The 21,184-nt window shown below is 37.9% G+C and overlaps 1 protein-coding gene, 1 long non-coding RNA gene and 8 other non-coding genes across 14 annotated transcripts; 9 read left to right on the top strand and 1 right to left on the bottom strand.

Annotated features, from left to right (window-relative positions):
* Window positions 1-8,622: 8,622 nt before the first annotated feature.
* On the bottom strand, window positions 8,623-15,165 carry rab42a (RAB42, member RAS oncogene family a). The gene is made up of 2 exons (XM_048202029.1): window positions 14,736-15,165; window positions 8,623-10,975 (listed from the first exon to the last, which is right to left on the bottom strand). Exons 1-2 carry the CDS (start codon window positions 14,948-14,950, stop codon window positions 10,549-10,551), a joined length of 642 nt encoding a protein of 213 aa, XP_048057986.1. The 5' UTR covers window positions 14,951-15,165; the 3' UTR covers window positions 8,623-10,548.
* On the top strand, window positions 15,155-20,428 carry LOC125275247. Of its 5 annotated transcripts, none has more exons than XR_007186412.1 (9): window positions 15,155-15,178; window positions 17,207-17,293; window positions 17,481-17,529; window positions 18,938-19,037; window positions 19,423-19,459; window positions 19,645-19,681; window positions 19,868-19,904; window positions 20,086-20,110; window positions 20,283-20,428. It is a non-coding gene; the product is annotated as an uncharacterized LOC125275247 (long non-coding RNA). The 5 variants fall into 5 exon arrangements; XR_007186411.1 differs by lacking the exon at window positions 15,155-15,178 and adding an exon at window positions 15,798-15,821; XR_007186408.1 differs by lacking the exon at window positions 15,155-15,178 and adding an exon at window positions 16,235-16,335.
* Window positions 17,006-17,141, top strand: LOC125276312. Its single transcript, XR_007186632.1, has one exon. It is a non-coding gene; the product is annotated as a small nucleolar RNA SNORA16B/SNORA16A family (small nucleolar RNA).
* Window positions 17,333-17,409, top strand: LOC125276310. The gene has a single exon (XR_007186630.1). It is a non-coding gene; the product is annotated as a small nucleolar RNA SNORD103/SNORD85 (small nucleolar RNA).
* Window positions 18,738-18,873, top strand: LOC125276313. Its single transcript, XR_007186633.1, has one exon. It is a non-coding gene; the product is annotated as a small nucleolar RNA SNORA16B/SNORA16A family (small nucleolar RNA).
* On the top strand, window positions 19,060-19,136 carry LOC125276311. The gene has a single exon (XR_007186631.1). It is a non-coding gene; the product is annotated as a small nucleolar RNA SNORD103/SNORD85 (small nucleolar RNA).
* LOC125276335 lies at window positions 19,496-19,567 on the top strand. The gene has a single exon (XR_007186654.1). It is a non-coding gene; the product is annotated as a small nucleolar RNA SNORD99 (small nucleolar RNA).
* Window positions 19,719-19,789, top strand: LOC125276338. The gene has a single exon (XR_007186657.1). It is a non-coding gene; the product is annotated as a small nucleolar RNA SNORD99 (small nucleolar RNA).
* On the top strand, window positions 19,941-20,009 carry LOC125276337. The gene has a single exon (XR_007186656.1). It is a non-coding gene; the product is annotated as a small nucleolar RNA SNORD99 (small nucleolar RNA).
* On the top strand, window positions 20,148-20,218 carry LOC125276336. Its single transcript, XR_007186655.1, has one exon. It is a non-coding gene; the product is annotated as a small nucleolar RNA SNORD99 (small nucleolar RNA).
* Window positions 20,429-21,184: the final 756 nt, after the last annotated feature.

Genomic DNA, 21,184 nt, shown 5'->3' with positions numbered 1-21,184 from the left:
TTATTAAGTCGTTCTATTGTAAATGTTTTTCATATTGTGATTGTGTGAGGGAGAATGCATAGTCATACATACAGAAAAGTCTTAGGGCCTATCTATTCATGACCCAGGAATGAAATGCTAGAATATTTTTTGGTAACACTATAGCATTAGGAAGCATTGTTACATTATGCTAAACTGCTTGGCTTCTTCAGCATTCTTTTCCAGATTCATCACGTTTTCAGGCAGAGTCCAACTATAACACTGCCTAAACGTGCTATCGGAAATGTCCTACTTCCCACTTCTGAAGTCGTGATTACGAGCCCGCATTTAAGTGTTTTGTTGTCGTAAAGAACAGGAATTATAGAGAACACCACGTTTATTCTTGCTTATTTATTGAAACATCTTTTTAAAGCCAAAAATGCTCGCATTCTAGGTAGTAAGGCTTGCAGGTATGATGTCAGAAAGGCCCCGTTACACTAGTGTGTTTTAGGGTACGTTTACACTACAGAAAACGGTGAAGTTTTTCCTTCGAGTTTCCACGTACAGACGACACCATTGTCAAAACGATCAAGTAGTGTGATCCCCATTCATACGAATCCGTGTAAACGACTAAAAACGCTGTATTCTGCTGGCAGGCCATTAGATGGCGATAAAAGACTATAGACTAATACGCATGTGCATGACGTAATCGTGTTCAAAGATTCACGTTTTTGTTGTTTACACGGAGACGTTTATAAAAACTTGCACTTTGAAACCTGTTTTCAAAAGTTTGCATTTTCAGGCTACCAAAATGCCGTTGTCATGTAAATTAATGGCCAAACCTCATAAAACTTACACAACGGTGTCGTGTAAACAGCCCCTTAGTTTTAAAAGGCATAACTTTTGCTACAGTTACGCCTGTCATTTACACTAGGCTACTCGGGCGTTTCGACTTTCGAAAACAGAGAATTTCTAAAACGCTGCAGAGCCCATTTTAGTTTGAAAACGCCGGGGTTGCGTTTCAGTGCAAATGGACCGACTTTGAAAATGATGGCGGGTTCTCTCTGCGCATCCTTGATGACCGTGTAACATGGAGACTGAACTGCAAGCTTTGCTGGCTTTGTTGTCATTTTTAGCATCCATTGTGCACTTAAACTCAGCATTTTTTTAATACTGCAGCATGCGCAAGTGGCAACTGTTTACGCTTGTACGCGCATGCCCAGTGTGCATGAACGGTCATGTGACATGCGTTTTCGGTTGTGTAGTGTTAACTGAGATCATTTCTAAAACTGTGGAAACGCCAGTGTAGACCAGGATCGTTTTCATTTTAAAACGAAACTGCACTAGTGTAAACGGTGCCTAATTCGCCGCTGGTTCCTTTCAAGATTTTCCTATGGGGTTTTATAAAGGGGTTTTCGATTTTTGTGTAAAATACTTTTTCACACAATTTACAATTCACACAACCATAGGGAAAACGTAAGTTTTGAGAATGTGTTTTTATCGAGTAACTAGGTAAGACAGCTTGGGGGATGTGAGTGTGTGAAGGATCCATCCCTTGTATCCTTCATTGCCTGTGAAATGAAGGACGCATTTGAAGGAGCCTTCGAATTGGGACAGCCATTGTTGTGCTGCGGTAGCACAATCACCCTTCGAAATGCAGATTTCGAAGGATGCAGCCTCTAAATTGGGACGTAGCTAACGGATGGATCCTTCGCAGCCTAGCCTATCTCAGAATTCATTTCACAGTTTAGATGTTGACTTATATCTTACCAAGATGAAGTGAGGAATTCAGACACTGATGTATTACACCATGTTGCAGAAACAACTTTGTCACATACTTTTATCCTACATGTAGCTTAGAAATAAATAACAGTCATATTGACTTTATACATACTTCCATGCCAGCTTTGTAGTTTGATGTTATGCTATTAATCCAATGTGTTCATAATCAATAAGACAGCTGAAAACACATCTCTTCCGTGAGCACTTAACCTATCACTTAATCATTTAAAAAAAGATGATTTCACTTTCCTTTAAAGGTCCCGTTCTTCGTGAGCCCATGTTTCAAACTTTAGTTAGTGTGTAATGTTGTTGTTAGAGTATAAATAAAATCTGTAAAATTTTAAAGCTCAAAGTTCAATGCCAAGCGAGATATTTTATTTAACAGAAGTCGCCTACATTGAACGGCCAGTTTGGACTACATCCCTCTACTTCCTTCTTTAATGACGTCACTAAAACAGTTTTTTGACTAACCTCCGCCCACAGGAATACACAAGAGTTGCGTTTGTAGAGTGTGTTTGTCGCCATGTCGTCGAAATGCTGTTATTTTCATCCCGCAGTCCAATCACTGGGTCTGATTCCGGCTCAAATTGATAGGGTAAAATTAAGACATGTTTACAATAACACTGAGCGCATGCATCTCCACTGGTAAGAGGCGTGACCTTTCCGGGCAAGGTTTGCTAAGCTGCTGTCGAATCACAACACAGGAACCGCTGGCACAATCAGAACTCGTTACATATTTCTGAAGGAGGGACTTCATAGAACAAGGAAGTCATCAGCCCGTTTTTATGACAGTGGAAACAGCGGTATACCGATAAGTAAATTATGTGAAAAATACTGTGTTTTTTTACACGCGAAACATGAACACATGTTATATTGCACACTATAAACACAATCAAAGCTTCAAAAAACCACGAAAAACGGGACCTTTAATCCTCCCCTATTCTAGTTTATGCTACTCTAAGCAATGTCTGAAACTTGTATTGTGAGCACTTCTGTTTATTTGCCTCTTTACGATGAATCATAAAGATTCCTCATTTGTAAGTCACTTTGGATAAAAGCATCTTTGGATAAAAGACATAATATTCGACGGTTGTTTCTCATGACTTTTCTCTCTGTAAAATCAGGTATCGGCAACAGGTAGGTGACAACATTGAGAGCTACTCATCATTTCGATATAATGTCATCTCTAAATTTAGATGATCTTCACTGCAGAACATGAGATCCAGGGGGCGAGGTTGGATCCGGATCCAGATCCAGCTATTCCCACTTGACATAACCCTAAGCCTACCCATCTCCACCTCTTGGATCTGGATCCAACTCCTCCCACTTTAAATATCCTTAAACTTACATGTCTCCACCATAGACTGTAAAAAAAGATGGACGACGCGACGCCGCTTCCTTCCATTGTAATGAACTGAGGCCAAAATGGCTGACGATAGGCGCTGACATGTTACGCAAAAACATCATAAAAAAAAAAGTTTGCAACCTGGGCATGCGCAGAAGGTATCGTCCGTGGAACCGGAGGCGGAGCCGCTGTATCAAACTTCCGCCCAGACGACTGCGTCATCATTCATGTATTTTAAATAGACTATAAAAATTATACACAATTTAAAATTCTACCTATAAAATAATAGGCTATTCTGTTTCTAGAGCAATAATATTTTTGAGACAGCAAATTCAGTAGATAAACTCAATATAATATGCCACTAGAAACAACTCTAGATCGTCAGAAACGGTCCTGCCATTTTAAATCAAGTTCAACTAACGTTACAGGAGATCGATTGCTGTAATTAGAGTAGACTATCATTAGTTTTGTCCAGCTAATTATTATTTTATACCCATAAAAATAATAAGTAACTGCCAGATAACGATCACCTGCTTTTTCCCGACATGGTTAACATTAGGTGTGTTATCTTAACTAATAACATTTATTAATTAGCTTATAACGCCCACATTTAATGTTACAGAAAAAAAGTTCAGTGATCCGTCAGATCCTGTAGGTCAGTTAGTACAGTTTACTGCTGAACAACTCATTTTGTTGGTGTTAAATAACAAAGAAATCGAAAATTAACAGTTAATACATCTTCAATCTCCCCTCGAAGCTCCGACAGTCCTCAGACAAGCTGTCAATCAACTTCGAATCATGACGACACGCCCCGTTTTTATAGCATCAAATTGCTAGCTAAAATCTAAATCATCACAAAAACGAACAATTGAATATATATCAGCGTGATAACAACTACCTTAAATGACCAAAACCATCTTTCAGAAAGTTTTATTTGAAGCAGAATTTATTTTTAAGTTTTCACTGAAGTCTCATTCGACTGCATTGAGAGGGCGGGGTTTATGACCTGTACTGCATCCAGCCACCAGGGGGCAATCAAAGAGCCCACAGCTTCACTTTTCAGGACGTATGAGACACACCCGGTCTCCACCCCCTGGATCTGGATCCAACTCCTCCCACTTTAAACATCCCTAAACCTACATGTCTCCACCCCCTGGATCTGGATCCAACTCCTCCCACTTTAAACATCCCTAAGCCTACCCGTCTCTACCCCCTGATCCCTAAACTTACCCATCTCCTCCCCCTGGATCTGGATCCAACTCCTCCCACTTTAAACATCCCTAAACCTACATGTCTCCACCCCTTGGATCTGGATCCAACTCCACCCACTTTAAACATCCCTAAGCCTACCCGTCTCCACCTTCTGATCCCTAAACTTACCCATCTCCACCCCCTGGATGTCATGTTCTGCAGAGAGGAGCTGCTGCCTAAATTGGACTAACTTGGACGGTCATACTAAAAGTGTGTTGTTTTAATAAGGGTAATTGAAAGCTTTGTGTAGGGGAATTAAAAAAAAAAGTGTGTAATGACTGCAATCTCATTCCTGGCCCTTTTTGATGTAAAGTAAATGGAGTCAGTGGTGGGAGTTGGAGTCGACTCTGAAAAACCTGGAACTGAACACCCCTAATTGAATGAATTGGTTAAACAGATGGATGTGTCTGTATTCGCCCCTATTCCCTATTATTTGTGGAGGCATTAATTTGTAGTAGTGTCTGAAATCATAGTGTACATACTGTGTGCACTCATTCAATCGCTCACTCGTTTACATTCACTCATTCAGTGGACTACATTAGTGGAGTAGTGTAGGGAATAGTGAATAAGCATATAGGATGCGATTTTAGATACAGCCTGTAAAGAAGTATGTGAATTGAGAAGACCTACTTCATTTTCTGCCACTGGTTCAACAATGTAACCTGCAGAAAGAAAAACTGAAAAGTCCACATATACAAATGGTACATTTTCAGAATGGTAAAAAAAAACTGCAAGAGATTATGAGAACACAGAACTTAATGCTAATTTTATTTAAACATAATGAATCTTATATAATTACCAAATCACAATGCAAATATATTGACAGTTTACAATGCCCAAAGCTTGATGTACATCATTACCATTGGCTTTAGCATTCATTACAGTTGATTTAACATTTAAAATTTACATTTTACTCTGCTCATCCACACCACTGATGAGCCCCTAAAGGCATGTACAGACATGTTTATATGAACAGAATTAACAGTGAGTGGCTGATAGTGGGTGACTAATGAAAGTCCTGCTCTTATTCTAAAATGTCCTATTCTCTATCTATAATTCACAATTATCGTATTTCATTTACACTGTGATTTATTTCACTGCAACCCATTTTCTAAAAATGAAGTCATAGAGCTGACCACAAGGGGGCGTGTAAAAAGTATTTGGCACCACCATTTTGAAAGATTTGTGGTATACATTAAAAATGCATTTATCTGTGAAATAGTGAGGAGCAATGTGCAGTTAAATATGGCATGCTTACATATTTAATTAATGCAGTTACCATAGAAACTAGTTGTCAAATTGTGCAAAACCATTCAGTGGCCACAACACAACAGCAGTGTGGTCACATATTTCGGTCCATTGAGTCAATTTTTTGAATATTTATATATGTATACATACACACTCCTTTAAATATTACTAATGTAGAAGAACCTAATTGACTCAACTCATTGGAATTTGAAATATCATGTTCAGAAAGTGATTCCACAAGGCTTTTCACATTGCATTTGGCTATTTTCATGTGTGAACTGTGTTGGTAAATGTAACCTTAACCTCGTTCTCAGCATATTAACATATATCTCTCTTCACCATCATTTTCCATTCATGTAAACTCCACAGCTCCCAACTTTTTTTAAATTGTTCACATTTAGCAGATTGGTCAGTAATTTGTCCACAGTCCTTTGTGTTCTTGGTGCTTCGAAATCCAATCTGATTTCCCATTCCAATAAACATAAAATCAGCCATTGCAATGTCTCAAAAAAGCAATTTTTACAGCATATATTATTACACTTTATTACGAAAATAACAAAATAAACCCAGTGTTTCATAAGTTTTAATGCTGGATGAGAAAAGACACCCTTGAATGTGTCAATATTACAATTACAACTTTAAATGGATTTCGTAATTTACTCATTTCACTGTAAATGAGCACAGAAACCTGATTGTCCTACAGCATGTGATTCAAAAGGAACCAAATCTGACATTTTTTCTTCCTATTTTTCTGTGCATTTGAGGGGAGGTCTTCAAAATGTATATGATCAACTACGTTTAAATACCAACATATTACATAGAAGATCATGTATGGGAGACTTTCATACTTGATCTGTAAAATCAGTGTGTTCAGTAGTATTTTGATGTTCTGCTGGCCCAAAGCAGACTTTCCCATACTCTTTCATATAGCTTTTATAATTACATACTGTATGTGTGGTATGAAAGGAGATGTTACATTGACCTGCGGTTAAGCCACAAACCTTTTAGCTTCCATCAAAGCCTCACCTGACATTTAAGTACATTGCACCCTGCTATTTACAATAAATTTAGCCATACAGAAATGTACATACAAACACACCCAGTAAAGCCGTCGGCACATGATGGAGCTAAGACGCTCAGCTTTGCTGCATGCAAAATCTCTTTACAGCAGGCATAACTGAAGTCTTGCTGACATGCTGGTGAAATAAAGAGTGTCTGATATGAGGGTCTTATATCTGTACCTCTGCACTGATCTGAAGTAGCACACGGTCTTCATTACTCAGAGACTATTGTTTCATATACAGTCAGTGCCTGAGACACGATCCTGGTGTTGGTGAATTCAACCTCCATACAAGTAGACAAAACTAGAATTTTAGTGGTGCTTGTGGGTGGATGCCAAGGCATTGCTATACAGTTATTTTAAAGTATGCCCACCTGCAAGTCTGTATGATATTCTGGTCTGAAGATATGGCTTGGGTCTAGTGTAAAGGCCCACTGACACCAAGAATGATAACTATAAAAATGTAAACAAAAGCATCTGATTTCACAAGACGCGTCACTCGCATTATTTTGAATGGGAGAAAGTGCAACGCGCAATATGTCTTATAAATAAGAGCCAATCGCCGATTGGTAAAGTCATCGCGTCACTGCAGCGGCCGTTAGAAGCCCCGGTTCCTATAGAAACAGTCAGACGCGCGCCTCCGAAATGAGGCACAAGAGACGCGCATTTAGGACTGCGCATGCGCATCCAGCCTGAAAAATACAGTTTTTGTCATGATTCTAGCGTTTAGAAACAAAATTTATGAGACAGTTGTTGTCAGATTTCATTGGTGATTTCAAATACGAAATTTAATTGAAAGCTTGGCAAACAGCTTTGGATAATTTGATGTTTCCCTATTCAAAGAAATAGGAGCTGCACTTGAATGCCCGAGAGGCGTTTCAAAGATGGCCGCCGAGTGAAATGACTTGTCTTAAGGGACTTTAAAAGCTTGATGAACATCATTGTGGAATCACTGAATATCAATGTGACAACCTTCTAGTGATAGTAAGTCATATTTGTTCAATATTTTCTGCACTTTGCTGATTCAAATCTTACCTCATAGGTTGGTCTTTCAAAGTTGCCTGGGGAGGAGAGGAATCTAAAGCACATCAACTAGTCATGGGGGTACCTGAAGGGTCAGTGCTAGGACCCCTCCTCTTCTCCATATATTCATATACATTACCGGGACCTTCTATACAGACACATATATTCTCCTACCCTTAATTGCTATGCTGATAACACACAGCTTTACTTTTAATTTAATTTCTTGTACTGCCCGGTGGACATCTCAGCATGTATGAAAGTACATCACCTGCAACTCAATCTAGCAAAGACAGTACCTTACGTCTTCTCAGCCACTCAGCATAATTTCACCATACAGCTAGGCTCATCAACAATAATTCCATTTTGATACGTCAAAAAATCTTTTGGTAATCTTTGATGACCATCTAACATTCAAGAGACCACATTACAAAGACAGCATAGTCATCCAAGTTTGCAGTGCACAACACCAGAAAGATCTGGCCATTCCTAACGGAGCATGCGACAAAACTTCCCGCTTAGGCCCTTGTCATTTCCTGACTGGACTATTGCAATGCTCTTATGGCTGGACTTCCAACATGTGCAATCTTCCTAACCCTCTATCCGGACGGCTGATAACTCATCTCTTCCATGAGCACTTAATGGCATCCTTCTGATTCTTAAAAAAAAATCTCATCTATGCTTTCACTATCAAATCCCTCTCTGTTCTAGCTTGTACTATTCTGAACAATGTTTGAATGTTTGTATTTGTAGAATTTCTTGTGCTCCTTAAGATCGATCACTTGTTCTATTCCTTATTTGTAAGTTATTTTGGATAAAAGCATCTGCTAAATGATTATGTAAACATAAAATTTCAATGTTCTAAATACAATAACTCATTAACATACAGCAGATGTTTATTTATCTATTAAATGTTTTGACAGCTATGGATATTATAAACAGTAAATAACTGTTTATACCTGACTTTAAAAAAAAAAAAAAAAAACACCTCAACCAAGTTTTGTCTATTTTCTCTATATAGGGGGAACAAAATTGGAATCATTTCTACCTAATAATTTATTTTTCAATTAAATGTTTTAGACTGAGTTGGGCAAGCATAAAAATATAAATATATCCATTTCATTTAAGCTGTATTTGATCAAATTAAGTTGGACCAACTTAAATTACATTTCACTGAATAAATCTGGGGGATAGACACCCGCAATTATAATACAAACTACAAATTCGAGTACGAAGAAATTTGTTTCGCTCATAACTTTTGGAGAGAAATCGTGCAGACACTGAACAAGGATGAAATTTGTCAAGCGCCTGTGTTCGCGCTATCACGCTACATATGAAGTATATTTTGAAAGGTTATGTGTTTCTGCATACGCTATTCATATTGTAAAGTTGATACTTTGGGGTTAAGGCGACATGCTAACCAATGGAACCTTATAAGTGGCTGCTTTGAAATGCTATACATAAGTAGCAATTTGTACACTTGATAGCGTGTTGCTGAGCTATTGGTATTGGATAGTAAAAAGCACAAACATACATAGCACACACAAATTTGGGGTGGGATAGTCCATTTAATTAGATTGATATTTTTTAGTATTGAATGAGATATATTCATAATCAACATTTCTTTTGACTTAATCTTGGATGATACACGTGATGTTGCCAAAACAGTCTTTGTGTTAGGAATTCATCTATGATGCACTACAATGCTGTCAAGATGGGTAGATCACTAGGTTTTAGAATGAGATATGATTACGTTATATGCTTTTAGAGAATGAATACTACATCAACAGATTTGACAAAATATTATGTATTTATCCATAAACAATTTAAAATATGCTGCATTGGCGATTATTTCCTGATCTATTACAGTAAAGTATTTTGGCTTTGTGCACATAATAATGTATGCAGAAATTGGGCTGTTACAAACAAAGTGGAATAAAAATGGATCAGAATTTTAATGTGTAAAATTACAAATCCAGCAATCAGTTATAAAGGAGGTTTAAATGATGTCTACCAGCCAACAACTGTCCTCACTGTCTCAAATTCATCTTAACCGAAGAATCCAGAAAACCAAAATGGGAGTTTTGTGGCTTTCAGTCCAGGTCTCTTGCTTTAAAGGCATATATATGCTATGTGCACTCCTAAAAACATTTAAAAGACAAAAATATACTGGGGAAAATGATTTACTGCTACTAGGGAAACGGATCAAACGTTTTGATGACACATTTTCCTAGTCAAATGCTCTCAGTTGTTCTTCTCCTAATACCACCTGCCAACTGACTAGCAATAGGAAGTAGCAAATTATGGTTCACAGCACTAACATAAGCTAAAAGCTAATGGGTATTTTTAAGGACAAGCTATTGTCCAGCTCCAACTACCTGCTTCAATAAGAAATATGTCAACACAGGAAAGAAAACCATGTTGTCAAGCCATTTTATGGGGTCTTTAAATCTTTAAGTGAATGGACATTGTAGATCGTAATCACTAGATGTTTTTCTAAATGGTAATGGTACCACAGTAATAATGGTTAAAGGGAAAGGAACAAGCCAAATAAACCTTAATATCTCCAGACTATGTGAAGTACAATGAGACATACAGTTCAAACTAGAATGTAAAAATGTTTATCCACACTTTATCCACAAGATTGCTGCAAACGTCAAAACATGGGGTGAATTCCAACAATATGAAGCAGTACCTCTCCATGCAAGCCTAGATACTAAACACTTTTGAGTGGCTTGTACCATCAACCTCAGACAGCAACAACAAGGTAAGTGCAGCGGTCCAGGCCCTGAGGCAGTGACCATGATGCGACACATTAGTGAAAGCCGAGGTGAGCAACAACCAACTGATATACAGGTGAGCAATTACAGGTGGATTGTGGAAGTCAGCAGTTGCAGCTCTTTTCTCGCTCCGCTTCCTCCTCGGCTGGATAAAGAACTTTAGCGGTGAGGCCACTCTTGACCCCGTCCCAGCCATCACGAGTGGAGATCTCACCCATCTTCATCAGCTCATAGATGTCCCGTGTGAGCAGCTCGAAAGCACGTTCCACATTGCTGTTGCACTTGGCTGAAGTTTCCACGTAGCGAATGCCGAGTTCGGCCGCCAGCTGTTCCGCTTCGTCCCGTGTCACCTTGCGGTCGCGGCTCAAGTCGCTCTTGTGGCCGATCAGGATGTAGACCATGTGATGAGGCAGGATGTGCTCGCTGACTTCTCGGTGCCATTCCCGCACGTGATCGAAGGTCTTCCTGTTCGTCAGGTCAAAGACTAAGAGCCCGCCAACAGAGTTGCGATAGTAGGAAGTAGTGATGGACCTGAGGGGAAGAAGAAGATGATATTTTCAAGGCTCATGATTACATAGATACATCAAATAATTTCCACCCCTACATCTAACTATCAGTGGGGCATATGTAGAAAAAAAGTATGAATGGGATCATAAAAATTCATGCAAATTAGCCACCATATACACATATATATATAAAACGGTTAGTTCCTGTTCTTGATTCTGATTGGTCAATAGCTGTGTATTTATTATTATTAGCAACTGTAAACTGAATCCAAGCTTACTGTATTATGTAGAACTAGAAGAGTGTGAGAAAGAGATTGATTGGGGGAGTTTATTACCTGCATTCAGATTTAGCATTTTCCTTCAGTTCAGTCCTATGTTCTGGTGGATCCGAAATGGTCCATATTCATATTCATGCATTTTTATTAATATTTATGTTAATCGTTTATGGCTTATGATTTATCAGTTTCACTTTTGATTTCATATATTTATGTACTCATACTTTATATATATTAATTCTTATCATATTTTCAAGTATTTACTTGTTATTGTACCCTTATGGTTATTCTTATTTTATATTTAAGAGTATGCTTGTTATGTTCCGTTGTTCTTTAAGTGGTCCAGTGTGACAGGTCACGCTGACACGTTTGTGGTTAGATATTGGACGCCTGCCAAGTACTGCAGAAGTGATGTTTTTCAGAATTAATTGCTCAATTGAATCTGATCAAAATATGTTGATTTGCAAAATTCCCTAAGGGTTAAAACAACTATTTTTGACACTGGACCAGTGGACGACGTAATGGGTGAAATTAACCTTTTTCATTTTGACAAAAACATCAGTTTGAGTGGGTTGGGAATTTCCCTGTATTCTCATGGTATAATATGGACTGAGTTATTGATAATTTAGCTTCTTCTCTCCTCTGCTCTCCTGGGCTTCTGCTTCTTCTCTCTTATCTGCAAATGTCTTAATGTTTTAATTCTTTTTGATTTTCATCTATTAGATACAATACTCTAAATTTATTATTAACTATTGACTACTCCTTTATGATGGTTATTTTACCTTTTGGTTTTATTAAGTATTTTCATTATCGATTAAAGTTGCGTGTGAGGCTAAATTTAATTGTAATGAATAAATAATTTTTCATCAACTTTATCTACTGCCTGGATCTCATTTTCCCAAGTTTTTGCATCAGTTCATAATATAAAAACTGTTTAAATGCCCGATGTATTATCTTGTCCTTTTAACAGTTAAGGGGTTTTCCCGTGACTGATGGCGCTAGTCAAAGCATTTGTCAGTTGCGTCTTGTTCCGTGTTCACAACAATTCAGTCTTTTCAATGTAAAAGTCTTCGGTACTGACTGACACACTCATAAAGACAGTCTTTGCCACCATCTAATGGCGTAATACTGTAACTTCTGTTGCTGTTCACGGTCAGGGACTATTTTTTTCTGGTGGAGGGAAGGCTTTTATTGAAAGTTTACTTCATGAAAATTGCATTGATATATATTTTTGGCTTTAATATTTGTATTCACAATACAGCGAGTACCTTATTGCTTATATATATATATATATATATATATATATATATATATATATATATATATATATATATATATATATATATATATAGAACCCAGAATGTTCCTTTAATACCCAGTGCGTTACTTTAATCATTTAACCTGATACATCATAAGAAATACCCGGTGATACATCTGAAACCAGAAACCATTGAGGTTTAATGGTTTAATTCATTGTATAATATATTTAACTTATAGCCCATCTGAATTGAAGGATGGATTTTGCATATTCATATTGAAGGATGGATTTTGCAAGATGTAATATCCAAATAACAGAAAATAGTTGAAAAATCAATTAATATGAAAAATCAAGTAATTTATAAGTTACATCAAAGTTACATTTACAAAAATTCACTATTGGAATAATCCCTTACACAAGACACAAAATCGTATCAGGACTAGCATATAGCTTTAAAGGGATAGTTCACCCAAAAATGAAATTTCTGTCATTAATTACTCACCCTCATGTCATTTCACACCCGTAAGACCTTGGAACACAAATGAAGATATTTTTGATGAAATCCGAGTGGTATATGACTCGTCCATAGACAGCAATATAATCACCACTTTTTAAGGTCCAGAAAGGTACTAAAGACATTGCTAAAACAGTCGATGTGACCGCATTGGTTCAACCTTAATTTTATGAAGAGACAAGAATACTTTTTGTGCGCAAAAACAAAACATAAAAACACTTTATTCAACAATCTCTTCTCTTCCCTGTCATTGTCCTTACATAGTTGCCGCAGTAAGCACAGTGAAGGCTTCCGTGTTTACAACCAAATGCCGGCTCAGTATTGGCCAAAGCTGATCACGTGAGCAGCGTGTGATGCTGACGCAGGAGTTGGCCAGCCGGCCAGAGCCAGCATTCTGACGTAGAACCTGGAAGCACTGGAAGTAAAAAACGTATGAGAATGACACAGAAGAGAAGATATTGTTGAATAAAGTCGTTATTTTTTGTTTTGTTTTGCGCACAAAAAGTATTCTCTTACTCCATAAAATTAAGTTCGAACCACTGCAGTCACGTCGACAGTTTTAACAATGCCTTTAGTACCTTTCTGGACCTTGAAAGTGGTGATTATATTGCTGTCTATGGATGAGTCATATACCTCTCGGATTTCATCAAAAATATCTTAATTTGTGTTCTGAAGATGAACGAAAGTATTATGGGTGGGAAACAACACAAGGGTGAGTAATTAATGACAGAAATTTCATTTTTGGGTGAACTAACCCTTTAAAACTGCAAAATGGGTGTTCAGTGAGGCGCTGAGGCTAGAAATGTATTTTATTTCTTTGTCCTAATTTCAATTGTCTATTCCACTTTTCACTGTGTGGCAATGGCACACATTCAAGCAGTGTGACTTTCTAGTCTATATAAATCTTGCATCTGCAGTTGCTTGTTTCTGTCAGGTTTTTGTAGGTGTCTGTCAGATGGACATTCAGAAGCTCTTGAGCTCTGAGCCCAATTGGCCTGGTGTACTAAAATATTGTAATTATACATTTAATGCTAATTGATCATATACCTGAAAGGATGTTAAGCAGAGAACCTGTGTGTCCATTTGTGCATAGAGTGTTCCATGATATTGTATGGAAATCAAGTGGGGAGTCTGATCATTCAGAATACATTTATAAAAACAAGAAAGGCTTTTGTGGTGGTTGATTTTTAAATATCATGAATGGTCCTTTAAAGCATTGAGGGTGGATGTTTGTGCTTCCCTGAAGGCAAGTGGTGCTTCAAAAATAGGGCAAGCTGATCAGAGACATCAGGATCTGAGCCCAGTGACAGTACTAAACCAAACATGCTCAGTAATGAATCCAAACAGGTGAGGCATATGACATTAAAATATAAATCAATGAGATGAGCCAGTTTAACTCATTCATAAACAGTCTGGTAGGCCTGTGAATGTCTAGCTGAACTGTATTACACGGAACCCACCAGGTAAATGATATAACAGACATATAAAGGTAGAATGATATATTACAGTAAAAATACTGATATAAAGGACTAACCTAGAACATAACCTTGCTCTACACAATATTACACAACCAATGACATCGCAAAAGCATAGATACTTGTCGTCATTATGTGTGATAAAATCATATAGTGATGTAGGCTACGCATTCATTCCATATCACTGTGCACGGAGACATAGCCAGCAGACAGAACATAATAATAATTATAATAACAATAATAATAATACATAGAGCACTAACCTGAATCTCTCTTGTCCGGCGGTATCCCATAGCTGTAGTTTAATTTTAACCCCGGGTTCGATGTCTAGTGAACGGGCGTAGAAATCCACACCGACCGTAGGATCCGCTACATCGCTGTATATGCCATCCGTGAACCTCTTGAGCAAAGATGATTTGCCCACCGTCGAGTCCCCCAGCAAAATGATCCTGAACTGGTATTGCCATAAAATATCCATGGCATGGCGAGTCGGGAGCTCCAGCCACAGGCTCAAAGACAAAGCAGTAGCGCTAACGGTGTTTACATTGAGTGTATGGAGCGGAGCGGCGGGGGCGGTGAGGTGGATGTGCTGCAGTCATGTGATGCACTCATTCTCACATCTCAGTTCTAACTAATGTGTAACTACAGCAAATGAGCTGAATTACTTTCATTTGAGGACTGGAGGAAGCGAAACCTGCTTTGCGACGTAAGCGTTTTTCCTTACACATTATTATATAATGTTGCTAATAAACAGGCATACTACGCCTGTATTTATAAGTTTATATAATATTCGTTCTCATAAACCAATAAGCCACGAAAACAGTGCGATACAATGATTTTACTACGAGTAAACAGGATGTGAATCAGAGTGAAGGGTAAAGTCCCTGTAACTCAAGACCTCGCGGTTTATTGCCTGTATAAAATAGCAATATGATAAAAGCACCCGTGTTCAATAATCAATTTCATATATATTTAATAATACTCGGAGTAAATAATTCATACCAAATATATTGCAAGGATATTTTTTATTAAAACATTATTTTATTAAGGAAGTACAATCTTAGGCCAAATAGCCACTTTTTTTTTTTTTTTTTTTTTTTTTTGCATATACATTTGTATTTGTGGTTACTGGTTAGTGAAGATTGTTAGCCGGTGATCTTGCCTCGGTCCAAGCGGAGGCTGTACAGGCTCTGTCCGTGGTGCTGAAATAGTGACACTGAGGCAGCCGCGGGGGGATTCCTCAAACAACTCAAGAAGCACATGGACCCAAAATATGCTTGTAATTAGCCTGTAATTTAAAAAGAAAAGAAGATAAAGCGCTCACTGAGACTATCTTAATCATCTGACCGGTAGCGTATCCCACTTCTTGTCACGGATTCTCTCGCTATAAATTCATGTATGGTATAATCTGTAAACAAATAGAATTAGTAGCCTAGTTTAATATGATTTTTTTTTTTAACTGCATAGTTTATTTGAGCTAAGATCATAGTATTTAGTAGTTGTGTAAAAGCAAGTTCTTGTTAGAGCACGATTTTAACAACAACATGCAACATGAGAATGATTTTATTACTTAGTTTTATATACATATATTTTTAAATATAAATATATTTCACAATAAAAACATCCAGTTGGTTAAATAAAAAAAGTCTTCAGTTATTAAAATGGCCTATTATGTCAAAAAAAAAAAAAAAAACTTCTTTTATTTCAGAATCAGAAATACAAATCCCATCAAGCTTTGCGAGCGAGCCACCTCATTCAACCAATCAGCGGTGAGCCCGTTCACCAATCAGCGTTAAGTTTCTCTGTATAAAATAACGCGTCACATTCTCAACTTCCTTCTTTTCACTTTCTCAAAGAATGGAGGTGAGTTCTCTTCAATCCTGAAACATCGAAAATGGTGTAGTATATTTCAGTAGCTAGTTTTCAAAAAAAGTTTGTTTGGTTATCATACTACTGTTTTGGTTGTGAATTATTGGAGTTCATCGTTGAATATTTTGATGTTTCGAAGTAATCAGAATTTAGTGCGAAACAGCGCGGTCAGGGTTTGACTCGAATTAATTAGTTTTACAATTTCTTATAAGTCACATTTGTGGATTTGATGTCGCTTACAATTTGTTTTTTTTACTCAGTGCAACGTTATTTGCAGAATAGTTTACAACGCGGCGCCATTTTAGGCTATATTTGTACGTTAGTTTTATACCTGGGAAGTTTATACCTAATGGCGGTTAATACATTTCTTATACGTTACTATTCCTAGATACAGCCATACTTGGCCTATATCTATCTCGTTATTGTTCGCCTGTAAGTTCGTGCAAGTCATGATATATTCTTTCTCCACGTGGTTCCACTGCAATCACTACTGCATAGGTAACGTTACTGGTTTAACTTTAATATGGTTTTATATACAGTTGAAATACACTACATGTGAGAACTTATTCTCTAGCGGTTATCGAGTCCTACTTAAACTAAACTTGCAGCTGAAATTGCCGCTGGCTCAAGCACCTTAAATGATGGTGTTATTGAAATCGCTGTTCACGGCCCTGATCGAAGCCGCTCTTGTTCATCTATAGCAGGCGCGGTCAAACAGGAGCCTATAGCAACACTTTTACCGACGGTCGCTGTACAGTTCACTTGTATCTGTCTCAGCAACATTGAGGAAAAGAACAACCGAAACGTGTCTTCATGGATGTCCTATTTTGTGTAGCCCTACCTAACAGTTACTTTTTCCATGCAGGTTGGATGGTGCAAAATAACATGACCATGTTCTCGGATGGATGAAATGTCCTGCCATCATAATGCTCTGAGATAAGCTGAGTGAAAGGTAAAAGGTTTGTTTCTGTTTTAGGCTTTCCGTTTTCATGTTGGCTATGATGACAAACTTGCCCTCTCTGAGAGAGCAGCTCTATTATGACAATCAAGTTAACGTTCTGAGCCAGCTTTAACTGCCCTAACTGCTCAGTTATAATTTAGACCTTGTTTGGCTTTAATGTTTTTATTTTGTCTTCCAGAAGGTGCAGTGCTGCAAGTGAGACAATGCTAATTGTGGGTCAGTGCGCTGTAAGTTCATTGTCATTATAGGCCATTTGCATGTTTTCTGAGAATCCATACTCTCTGGGGCTTTCACACTGGGCTCGTTTGCCGTGGTCTGAGCCCGAGCGCGATTATCCCTGCAGCGTTGGTCTGACGCTCAAATTGATTCTATTGAACCCTGGTGCATTTGCGTTCATCCCGTCACTACAGATGTGCATGGCGTGTGATAAACGCAACACGGGTCAACAAACAAATTTGGCGACGTGCAGCAGATTACTATGTGTGCGCGCGTAGCATGTGGATGGTTTTCCGCTGCTTGCAGCCTGTTTTGAGGAGACCGCTAGTGCAATCAGAGTGGCAAATGAATGGCTATCAGCAGAGCGTGAATGCACTGCAGGCTAACTCCTGCTCAGATCCAAGGTGAATCATCACCATCTCTTACATGTGTTTTAAGTAAATGCTTTTATAATCGGCGTAAACTCATGCGCAGGTTACCTTACTTCCTGAACAAGCGTGCACCAGAGTCGGTGGTGACTTCATAATCGCGTGAACTGCAGCAAAGTTCGAGTGCACCTCCGTCAGGTCGTCTCTGGTTCGGTACCCATGTGCGCACCCAGGTTCTTCCATGCCAACTGTGCCCCATTTTGAAATAAACTGCCAGTGTGAAGGCACCCTCAGTGTGCACCGGATTGTCTGACTTTGTGCTAAATAAACGGGAAAACCAATGTTTTGGTCAGGGTTGGGCTCAAATATAGTATTATAATTTCTTACTTGTAACTTATTTGTAGTTCTTATTACACTTTTTAAAGTAACAATTTGACGTTATATGCAGAATAGTTTACAAAGCAGCGACATTTTAGGTTATTTTTTTTTCCTTAGTTTTATACCTGGCAACGTTATACATAATGTGGTTACTATTTCTAGATGCATCTATATTTGGCTTATGTCTCCCCTTTTTTTTTTTTTTTTTTTTTTTTTTTAATAAATTTCTGCAGTTCAAGCTATATATGTATGATTGCCACCGTAATCACTACTGCATAGGTATTGGCTTAACTTTAATATTTAAATTGAATTTTATAAACTTAAATACTGTTTATGTACAGTTGAAGTACACCTACATGTGAACTTCTTTAGCGGTTATTGAATACCCATTTATAAAACTGGTAGCTAAAAAAAAAAAAAAAAAAATTGCTGCTGGCTCAAGCACCTTAAATGGTGTTATTGAAATCGCTGTTCACGGCCCTGATCGAAGTCGCTCTTGTTCATCTATAGCAGGCGCGGTCAAACAGGAGCCGATAGCAACACTTTTACCGACGGTCGCTGTACAGTTCACCTGTATCTGTCTCAGCAACATTAAGGAAAAGGACAACTGAAATGTGTCTTCATGGATGTCCTATTTTGTGTAGCCCTGCCTAATGGTTAATCTTTCATGCAGGTTGGATGGTGCGAAATAAGATGACCATGTTCTTGGATGGATGAATTGTCCTGCCATCATAGTGCTCTTTGAGATGGGCTGAGTGAACCTTCTGTAAAAGGTTGGTTTCTGTTTTAGGTTATGTTTGCTATGATTACAAACTTGCCCTCTTTGAGAGAGTAGCTCTATTATGACAGTCAAATTAATGTTCTGAGCCAGCTTTTACTGCCCTAATTGCTACTTTATAATTTAGTCCTTGTTTGGCTTTGTGTTTGTGTGCAAGTTCATTGTCATTATGGTCCATTTGCACGTTTTGAGAATCTGTGCTCTCAGTGTGCACCAGATTGTCCAACTACGTGCTAAATAAATGGGGAGACTTTGACCTCCTGTCAGCTGGTGTCTGTGTAGGTCACTCTACTGTCCAACATCCAGCAGTAGCTGCTGATGTGATGTTGCATGGCAATTTTGTTTTCTGTGGCTTGTTTTAATAGTTTTTCCTCTTAAAGGTGCTGATGACTGGTGGTAAAGGTGGTGCAAGTGCAGGTATGTTGCTATTAGCTTTTGATGGTGTAATTGATTCCTGATCAATGATGATGCCTATTTCATAGTGACTGCTGGATGAAACTTGCGGATATGGGACTGAGATCTGTGCTTGTGAAAACTGTCTTTTGTATGCGTTAATGCTCATTGTATTGTCCGTTTGTGTTAATGGTTTTTCCTCTCTTAAGGTGCTGATGACTGGTGGTAATGGTGGCACAAGTGCAGGTATGTTGCTATCAGCTTTTGTTTAGTGTAATTAATTCCTGATCAGTGATGATAGCTTTTCATAGTGACTGCTGGATGAAACTTACGGAAATGGGACTGAGATCAGTGCTTGTGAAAACTGTCTTTGTATGTGCAAATGCTCATTGTATTGCCCGTTTGTGTTAATGTTTTTTTTCCTCTTTTAAGGTGCTGATGACTGGTGGTAAAGGTGGCACAAGTGCAGGTATGTTGCTATTAGCTTTTGATGGTGTAATTGATTCCTGATCAATGATGTCCATTTCATAGTGACTGCTGGATGAAACTTGCGGATATGGGACTGAGATCAGTGCTTGTGAAAACTGTCTTTGTATGTGTTAATGCTCATTGTATTGTCCGTTTGTGTTAATGGTTTTTCCTCTCTTAAGGTGCTGATGACTGGTGCAAGTGCTGGTAAGTTGCCATTAGCTTTTGATAGTGTAATTTGATTCCTGATCAGTGATGATAGCTTTTTGTAGTGACTGCTGGATGAAACTAACGGATATGGGACTGAGATCAGTACTTATGAGAACTTTGTGTCTTTGTATGTATTATGGCTCATTGTATTTCCTGTTTCTTTCTTTAGGTGCTCGGAAGCTTTTGACCAGCAGGTGGAATTTAAAGTGTTCATATGGATGGTGCAAGTCAAACCTGAAGTGTAAATTGTTTAACTTATGGCTTTGTTTTTCTTTTTTTCAATAAACTAAAGCACTTAGTGCTTTATTGGGACAATCCTTGGCTATTGCAAAATCTGTTTCTCAGTGTACAAAATGCCTGCATTTATTTACATTTTGTTTTTAAAGTTACAAATAGGTTTATAGAAACTACTGTAGAATGGTGTCAGTAATACTGAATTTTTTTTTTTTTTTTTTTTTTTTTTTAAGGAGCCCTAGAATCAAATTGAATTTACCTCAGCATAGTTGAATAACAAGAGTTCAGTACATGGAAAAGACATGCGTTGAGTCTCAAACTGCATTGCTTCCTTTATATAAATCTCATTTGTTTAAAAGACCTCCGGAAAACAGGGTGAATCTCAACATGCGTAACAGTCGGGGTCATTAATATGTATGACCCCAATATTTGCATATGCCAGCCCATGTTCAAAGCATTAGACAAGGGCAGCCAGTATTTAACATCTGGATCTGTGCACAGCTGAATCATCAGACTAGGTAAGCAAGGACAATGGTGAAAAATGGCAGATGGAGCAATAATAACTGACAATCATGTGATTTTGTAAATTGTCTTTCTAAATGTTTTGTTAGCATGTTGCTAATGTACTGTTAAAGTTGCCATCGTTTTATTACTGTATTCGGAGATGAGCCGTTGCCACTTTTTTTTTTTTTTTTTTTTTTTTTAAAACCCTTGCAGTCTGTATAATGCACAAACTTCATTCTTCATAAATCTCCAACAGTGTGTCATTAGCCCATTAGCCACAGAGCATATAGCGTCAAACTCATTCAGAATCAAATGTAAACATCCAAATACCAT

Source organism: Megalobrama amblycephala, linkage group LG9 (genome assembly GCF_018812025.1).
Source record: "Megalobrama amblycephala isolate DHTTF-2021 linkage group LG9, ASM1881202v1, whole genome shotgun sequence".
NCBI lineage: Eukaryota > Metazoa > Chordata > Actinopteri > Cypriniformes > Xenocyprididae > Megalobrama > Megalobrama amblycephala.
Note: the sequence above shows the minus strand (reverse complement) of the source record. Positions and strands in the feature narration are given on the sequence as shown.

Coding starts and splice junctions, on each gene's coding strand:
- rab42a (XM_048202029.1), bottom strand. CDS start 14,950: ATGGATATTTTATGGCAATACCAGTTCAGGATCATTTTGCTGGGGGAC. Junction 10,976..14,735: donor GCCGGACAAGAGAGATTCAG/GTTAGTGCTCTA, acceptor TCTTCCCCTCAG/GTCCATCACTACTTCCTACT.